Raw genomic sequence first — 9284 nt, 5'->3', positions numbered from 1 at the left:
CATAGAGATTTATGTCCGAAAATAACTCGTAAAGCAATGGATTTTGACAGGGGATTTTGGCAACATCAAATTGCGATCGAGTTGTAAAACTTTGACGATAGACAAATTATCTGATTGTTCATGCAATGGCGTTTATTCATGTATTTATTTATTTTTAATTTATTTATTGTTTATTTGTTTGTTTGTTTGTTTGTTTGTTTGCTTGTTGGAATGTATCTTCCTTATTTTTTGCTTGCTGAACAGAAGATTTTCTTGAAACAAAGGTAAAACCTGAGTTTTTGCTATCGAAAGTAAAATTTGCACAATTCCAAGATGTCAAAAACAGCATAAAAATAATTACTTATAATTGTTAAAGATGTTATAATTGCAGCTCTTTGAAAGCCAAAACATGCAATTTATGAATAGACATACTTCGGAATGAAGAACATTGTGCGTTTTCGCAGGAAATACGAGAGTTCAAACAAGTTTTACAGTTACACCATCGTGTTGTTAATTATTGGTATACATGTCGAAAGTAAGCGAAACCCCGTATCTCCAGTTGTATAAATGAAACAGAAAATAGAACGAAAAACACATTTAAATAAGGCTATGCTAACTTTATTGAATTCAATGTTTTCCTGTTTAATAAGAAATATTGAATTATTATTTACACATAACTTACAATCCGATGCATCTTCGTGATTAATACAAATTGATCATTTTTGTTAATCATATATGATTCAAATATACGTATAGGTAATATCTGCCATAACAGTTTATAATGCAAAAGACATGATCTACATGGTACACAATACCTTTGATAATACAACTGCGATGATTATAACATTTACAATAATAACAATTAAAACATTTAACAAAAATAAAGGTCACACCCATTACTCTATCATAGTGAACAACTGTCCATTCTGTTTAAACTTCTTAACTGAAATTATTCTAAGTTACTAAAACTCCTTATGAAAAACATCCAACAGTGTAACGTATAAAAATGCCGTTGACTTTGTTAAATGGATTTGTCCTCCTTTAGATTCGGAGAGAAAAGTCTAGTTTAAATGTGCTTGTCGTAACGGGTTAATGAAATCTGTAATTAGTCACATATATTCTGAGACCGTAGATTGATGTGCGGTCACAAACTAAGGAAACATAGAAGAACTTAATTCCTAAATTACGCCCAAAACGCAAAAACTGAAGATATTGCAGGCTTGGTTTGATTGAGGCTGTTAATGGACCAAACTGAAAAGTGTATGTTACCGTCCAGTCCCTCTAGCACCGGCTTAAGTAGAATTGAACATTTAAGCACGACAATAGTGAAATGTTGAATAAAAAACATGTTTTGATGTGTTATTATAGAACCTTAAATGTGCCTTTCCGTAAAAAGTATGGTCTCCAGGTAAGAATACATTCAGATATTGTGTAGTACTTTACTGTTTCTGTCAATTACTCATTTCTTTTAATCGCTCTTGTGCAATTACAAAAACTATTGAATATTATGTTATAGATTATTATGCTACAATTTTTTTTTCACCAAGAATTTACTCGGCGTATATCATTTCTACCTACTTACTTACCTAGAAAATCTAAACATCTGGTTAAACATCGGTGAATCGTTAATTGTCAACAATAAGCAAATGTGCGTCAAGCTAAGAGCATTACCTGATATATTACATTGCTATCACTTAAGTAAATTGCTTGATTTACATATCACTAAATCATCATGCAGGTAAAAACAGGACCTGTGTGGCTTACAATCATAACTGTCTGTGATTTCAAATTGTATCCATTATTTTTCATGAAAATAAACCCCTTATGAATTGCTTCTTTAAGTAAAACAGTTTTATGAATAGAGATTCCATTGGAAGATATTTCCAAATGTGTTTCAATAATATTTAAGCAGTACGTTTATTTCCGTAAGTAGCAGTAAAAAGTTGCCCCTAATTTCACTTCTGTGATTTTATATTTGTTCTGGTTCTTCGGGATCATTGAGTCTAGTACTTTTAATAGTTGAGAATTGAGTACCTCTTCAGCCGGTACAATGGGGCGTGAGGGATGTTGCGTTTGTTCATGATCACTCATATACAGACTCAATCAAACCGAGTCTGTAATTTTCGTTAAATTTTGCCGTTTAAATGCTTCCGGTAAATCATTTCTTTCCAGATTTTTATACATCACAACGGCAAGTGTCAAGCTGTGTCGCAGCCGTAAAAAGTTGCCACGCACTTCAGTGTTGTTATATTTTTAGCCTATCGGGATCATTGAGTCCAGCAATTTTAAGTGTTGAGAATTGAGAACCGCTCAAGCCACTGCTAGGGGGCGTAATGGATGTTGCGCGTTTTCATTATCTCTCATGTGCAGAACGGAGTCTGCAATTTTCATGTAATTTTGCTGTTTCTTATGCTTCCAAAGGATCACTTTTTTCCAGATATTTACGATAAAGCGTTTTTATATTTATTTACTTTGAGTTATCTGTCTATTTAAATGTCGTTTATAAAACGTTAAATTATTATATTCATCTATTAATCTTATTCGCTGTATGTTTGGTACAAGCGCAAAGATGTTTATGGAATCCAGTTTCAGTTGCGTAAGTAAACAAAAATTGCATCGTAATCCAGGGGAAAAAACAACAGCAGTATAAACATTTCCGTTATACAATCAAAAAGGCATGCTTGCTTTGCAACATTTCAAAAACATTTACACAGGGGACTAAATCTACAATAATTGCTAAATGCTGTTTTAATTTCAAATACTGCCCAGTTTATTTAATAATCGAAATGGGTTTATTTTATCGAAAATAAAAACATTTGAGAACAATATTACTAAATCCCAATGCTTAATTTAAGATATTTGGGTATTTTGTTTTAAAGGAAATAGCTAATTGTGTTGCCAATAGTTATTTGAAAAAAAGAAAAGTGATATACATCTGAAAATATAAAAAACGACAAAAATATATGACATTTGCAGACTCGGTTTGATACAGTCTCTTCGTGAGAGATTATGGAAAAGTGCAAAATTCGCATGCCCCTTAGCACCGGCTAAAGCGTTTGTCAATCGGCAATGTGCCACAATCAATGATCACGGAGAACCAGAAAAATATAACAGCTGTGAAGTGATTTAATATTGATATTCCTTGTTAGTATTCAAAATCTATTTTCGAGGTATTTTGTCTGAATTTAGAAGTGTGATTATTTTTTTCAATATTTTTAAGATGTGTGAAGATGGCGGCCTAACGCCGCTAGGCCGCTGAGCTGCTAGGCCGCTTACTTCACACATCTATATATTCAAATAAAACGAAATGCTTCATGTTATAGAATATTAGCAAAGGTTAACATTGTAAAAATATTATTGAAAAACAATAACTCTACAGGCTATTTTTGCAACCATACCAATACCATATGTTGAATGGGGAATATGAGATACAATAAAAGAAAGTTTTGTTCTTCAAGGGTTTTGCTCTCCACGGAGCCTGCCTAATTTGCAAGGCTTACAACAGAGTACATGTAGTTACATCCCTAAATGCAATATATATTATTTCAAATTTTTTCAGCTAATGGTATTTTGTTAGTTAAACAATACACACTTTACAGTAAACAATGAAACCAATTCCATCAATGATCTATATTAGAGCAACATGTGTAGTCAGACATTTTTCATTAAAATCTAGCGCTTATAATACAGGTGCATATTAAATAATATATATCACATATTTTGTATTAAACTTTTGAAATATAAAATTACTAAATCCCGGTAAAATTGAATCTGTTGCAGTTGTTGTTTGATTGAGCCTGTTCATGGACGGCACTGGAAAGTGCAAACTACCATTCATGCTTAAGCAGTATTTAACGAGTAAACATGTAAATGGTGAAGTTTGAAGTTCCGCATATGTGTACATGAAACCATCAATGTATAACACGTAAGTGCTATTTCATAAAAAGAACCATACAACTATTATTTCGAGGCAAGCATTCACGGAACGTTTTGGAAATGTAATGTAAACCAAATAGACTTAGACATAGAGTGTAAAGGTGATAAATGTTCACTGCCAGTAAATGAACATTATCTGATTTTATTTAAAGTCTGAAAATATATATTACACAATGTATTTATTTAGTCTTTAATCTGAATAATAATCTTCTGTCGAGGCAGATATATTTTTATCAAAGTAAATGTCAAGTTTTCTGTGAAAAATGTTGGCATTATTTTGGGACGTAGAAAACAACTAACCAGATTGCAACTTTTTACATTTTGATAAATGCAGAGATTTTGTAGATCATTGAAAGACACATAACTTTTGTCAGATTGATTAACTAGTTGCAGTATAAATTACAGAACATGAACAGGTATAAAGAAAAGTTGTAATAATGTTTTTCCTTATTCTTGCTGAATGATGGAATTACTGAATTTGTCTACAATAGGCACATTTTTCATAAGTATTTCAAACATTGATAAAAACAAAAGAAATGTATTATTTGGACATTTTTTATTTCTTATAAAATATTGCTTGAAGTAAATAATGTTAATAAAGTTCTTATTGATTTACTATGAACATTAAAGTGATAAATAATGATGTTTGTCCAAGAACATTATATTATCTGCTATATAGATATATGTGATAATGGATCCTGTACCTCGCACATGACCCAAAATCCGTATGTAATTTCTTAATATTGGCTTGTTGTCTTATTGTAAATCCTATCAAAGGAATTATTTAATGCATTAAATTATTTCACTTCTGTCAACATTATCATTTTAGTCTTTTTAGCAAATGAAGTATCGACATTCTTAGGTTTCTTTTTTGCTTTAAACATACTTGATCAATTGGTGTAATAAAGGTGCCGATTCTAATATGTTCTGTACTTGTTGACATCATTCATTGATTTATATACATGTATTGATTAATATTATTATATTAGTTACAAGCCGTTTGTTGCGAAAATATAATCGAAATGGCAAGATTTTCGCCGGAAAGAGTTCAACTTAAAACTAATAAATGGTTAAACGATCTAATAGAAATAATTACACTGATAATATTTGAAAAAGAAGTGTATACTTGAAGCAGTAGACACGGGGTCTGATTTCTACATCGCTTTGTAATAATGCTTTATTTCTTTCTATTGTTTCGTGTACTGCTTCAGTGATTATAAATGCATAGCTTTACTGAATGAAAACTGCAAAATAAGCATATTCTATACTTTATAGTCAAGGCTTAATGTTTTTAAATTTTCTTTCTAAGAATATTCGCTCTAATTACTTTATTCAACAAATGATTGACCACTTCTTTACAATGCATTTTCATGACATCCAGCGAACATGTTACGAAATACATAATCAAACGTTCTTTACTTCACGAAAACAGCATTTTCTCTATATTTGTATGTCTATTGTTGGCAGCACTTCGATCTTGAACACAGTGTTAAAACTCGATTTTTACACAAAAGTAAAACATCTCGAGTTTCTTTCCTAAATTTTGAAGCGGTCAGAAAGTAGATATAAAAATTTACGGAATAATTAACATATTTGAGAACTAGCAGTATACCTTCCAGATAGTGTAAGTATAACATACGAAGTTCAGACGCCGAATCGGCCGTCGCGCGTTGTACTAGGAACACAATACCGTATGGTACTTGTGTTATAAAAAATATTGTGTTTACACAAAGCACTAAAACTGTCACCGATTTTCCAAAAGCATTTGGGCCTGTATGAGTGTTTGTTTTCCAATACCGAAGCCGAATAAGTGTTATAACTGAATTGACTAAAATGATGAAAAACGGAATGACGACATCAAGAAAATAATCCAGGTAAGCGATGTGATTTATAAAAATGTCACGATGGTCATATTTAAGGTCACAGGCAGTAATGCCCCTTCGATAAAACCATCCATTCATAATAGCTATGATTAAAGAAATACTCCATATAACAATCACAACTGCCCTTGCAAGGGTCGTTGTGCACACATCTTTCATTTTATACGGTATCGCAACACAGAGCATTCGTTCCGATGATATTGTAGCCAGTGTCCACGACGACGCAAGCATTCCAAGTAGTGGATACCCTTTCTCTATTTGACATTCAAAGTCCGTTGTGTACGTTACCAGCTTTGACCTTACCAGCCAGAAATTTAGCGTTCGGAAATTGACGCATAAGTCACCACACGCTAAAGACAGGAAGTACACGCAAGTTGATGACGAAATTTGTTTCTTTTTAGTCAAAATAATGATAATTAAGATATTTGAAGGGAAAGCAATTATCCATATTATAAACGTAACGTATGTGACACAGAAATGATAGAAATACACTAAACTGTGCGGAAGTAACACCACGAGATTTTCATTTATTTGGAATGATAAAGTAGTATTAGTAATATATTCTTCTAGAACTAAAGACGTGTTGTTTGCCGGAAATAACGCCATAGCTTTCAGAACTTCTCACTTTTTCTTCCGACGAAATCCAATAAAAGTCACAAGTGATGTCTTTCAAAATATTCAAAACCTCAAACTGAAAATAAAAATAAGAGAATCAGATATTTATTGCATTAGAAACTGTCTTATGCTTTGGTAAAGTAAATGACATCGTCAATACCTAAATTTGGACTGCAAGCCTCCAGGTGAGCCACAATATTTCAAGAAAAGCAATAGTAAGAAAAAATAATGAAATGAAGACAAGTGAAAATATTCAAAATTTAAGAAATCATTTATAATGAACATGTTATGTGCAAGTAATGACCGATTTTGCAGTATTTAACATTATATTTCAACTGCGTGAATAACGCAGTTTAGAGGCCTATATCTGTATTTTCTGAACTATTGTTTTGTAATTTTCGTAAATTTCCAAGTGTAATTTGCAATATGTAATTTACTGCCTTTGTTCACTTGACAATATGTGTTTACCTTTTTAAACATTTAAAAAGCATTTATGAAAATTAGCATGAATTTGCAGGCATAATGCTTTAATATGAACTTTATTGGATAGAACATACAAACAAGCTTTCTTCCCTAAAATCACTGTGGATAACTACCAAACTTGATTTATTTTATAACATTTACCTGTTAACAAAATAACCATTTGTATATAAATAATATGAAATGAACTCTTCCCACATTTAAGCGTTTTACTTAATGATACAATGTTATACAGTGAAAATAACAAAATATCAAACAAACATCTTTACAAATGTGCATGAATAGGTGACATGGGTGGTAATAAAATGCATACCATATTAATTTTGTTAATTACAAATCAAATGCAGCATTTGAGGATAAAATGAAAATAGCATAAACATAGACATTAAAAAAAGTATTCATATACTTTAAAGTATACATCGAATAGTCACACATTGTTACGAGTATATGAATATATACATTTGAATTAAACAGTTTATATCTTATGATATATTCTAGATATTTGTACCGTAATCACTGATACCATTTTTTTTGTTTTCCGTTCTAAAACATGATTATGACATTTTGCACGTATATTTAACATAGTACTGTTAAAACATAACCATTTTCATTACGAAATTTGTATACTTCGTGCATTTTAATGCAACAGTGAACATATGCGATTGTTATTCTTAAAATGTTAATGAACATTCTTGTTTTGTTATAATAATTATCAACAAAAAAGTAAAAAAATGAATAACAAATAGAATAAATAAATGAATAAAAAATGCAGTAAAAATTACCAATAGCAAAACAAGCCTTACTGCAATTGTGCTCTTAGAATCAAGTATAAATCCACTTTGTTGATATTTTACTTAATATGTACAAATAAAACCAATAACTGTTAAAAATCCAATGGAATTTACGTATTTAACATTTTGCTGACAGAGAAAATAACAATAACTTCATTCATCTCAAACGCGCATTTATTGTATTGTTTCATTCAAGACTGTTCAAAATGAGAGGTAACACTGGATTGAAGTTTCGTCTGCGCGCGCACTGCGTACACCTGTAGCAGTTTGTTTATTTATCCACTGTAAATGATATGAGCGGTGTGTAATAATAACACTTTTGATAATTCCAGATTGCTACACCGCTCATTAGTCTGTTCCGGAACTATAAATTATATAATAACGCCCGTGACGTCAGTGGTCCGACCAAACAAGTAAAGTTCTGCCTGAGCTAACACTATTACGTTTTTATTGGGCCGCTAAAAGTTATTGATGTATTATATGCGAGGAAGATTTTTGCACAGTTTTTACATTAATATGACTTGTTTACTCATAGAAGATTTGCCATTATGTTCCATCCAGTAAAACGCAGTAAATATAAGAAATAGCACAACATTAGAGCCTTAAAGCCCTCGGTCAACACCAAACATTGCACATACCTAACCCGTGTCGGCTTCCGGCTGTTAAATGTTTGCAAGCTGACTGATCGGTCGTATAAAGTCCTCAGTAATGTGTTCCATTTCTGTTCTACTCTTTCATCTTTTCTATGACATTTAAGTATGATAACTCCTCATAATTAACTATTTACACAACATGTTTGTTCATGCTATTTGTGTTAAAGCCATTTAATGATTAATACAATATTCAAGTTGATAAATTGTCAAGGCTGATTTTTTATCCCAAGGGTCTTATAAAACAATTATTAATTTGTCATTTTTTATAACGATTAAACTGATCGATTATGACATACATGTATATTCAATAAAATAAATAACGTTATAGAGACTCCACTGAGGTTTAAATGATATATGAATAATATACATGTATAGTTTCCGATTTTTTTTAGAATTACTGTAGAATTTCTTTCTAAATAACAAATCTTAAACATCCCTTCCAAATTGTGTAGAAAAGTAAACTAAAACAAATCAAAAGCTAAATAATATTCACTATAGTAATATACATTGCAAAACTCTCTTTTGAATCATACTCAATACGTACCTTATCAGTCACCATTTGTTTGCCAAATTCATAGATCTCATTCATTCGTTTATTTCGAGCAACACTATTATTTTATAATTAATGTAGCTACTATCAATTATAAACATAACATGTCACTTTTGTAGCACTATATAATACATACTTGTTTAGCTGCTTATAATTACAGCTATATCGTACACTACAGTTCTAATTATCTTAGCAGTTGAAATGTTCACTAAAATTTCGACCGTGTGGCAGCATATAGTTTTGATATGCCACAAAGCCAGAACAACCAATGCGTTGAAAACATATACGTTTTAGAAAATATCACATTAAACTAACTGATAAAGAGAAAAAACTATTGGTAAAAAGCATCAAAGGGCGCCGGTAAGTAGTTGCAAAGTAATTTGTTGAAAAGAGCAGTGGC

At 31.2% G+C, this 9284-nt stretch overlaps 1 protein-coding gene across 1 annotated transcript; it reads right to left on the bottom strand.

Moving 5' to 3' along the window:
- Positions 1 to 595: 595 nt before the first annotated feature.
- On the bottom strand, positions 596 to 8224 carry LOC132732472 (beta-1 adrenergic receptor-like). The gene is made up of 2 exons (XM_060718892.1): positions 7694 to 8224; positions 596 to 6486 (listed from the first exon to the last, which is right to left on the bottom strand). Exon 2 carries the CDS (start codon positions 6399 to 6401, stop codon positions 5370 to 5372), a length of 1032 nt encoding a protein of 343 aa, XP_060574875.1. The 5' UTR covers positions 6402 to 6486; positions 7694 to 8224; the 3' UTR covers positions 596 to 5369.
- Between the last annotated feature and the right edge of the window lie 1060 nt (positions 8225 to 9284).

The sequence above is a fragment of the Ruditapes philippinarum genome, unplaced genomic scaffold (assembly GCF_026571515.1).
Source record: "Ruditapes philippinarum isolate M1 unplaced genomic scaffold, ASM2657151v2 ctg1667_1_1_1_1, whole genome shotgun sequence".
NCBI classification, from domain to species: domain Eukaryota; kingdom Metazoa; phylum Mollusca; class Bivalvia; order Venerida; family Veneridae; genus Ruditapes; species Ruditapes philippinarum.
The sequence above is the reverse complement of the archived record's forward strand: the minus strand, read 5'-3'. Positions and strand labels throughout refer to the sequence as shown.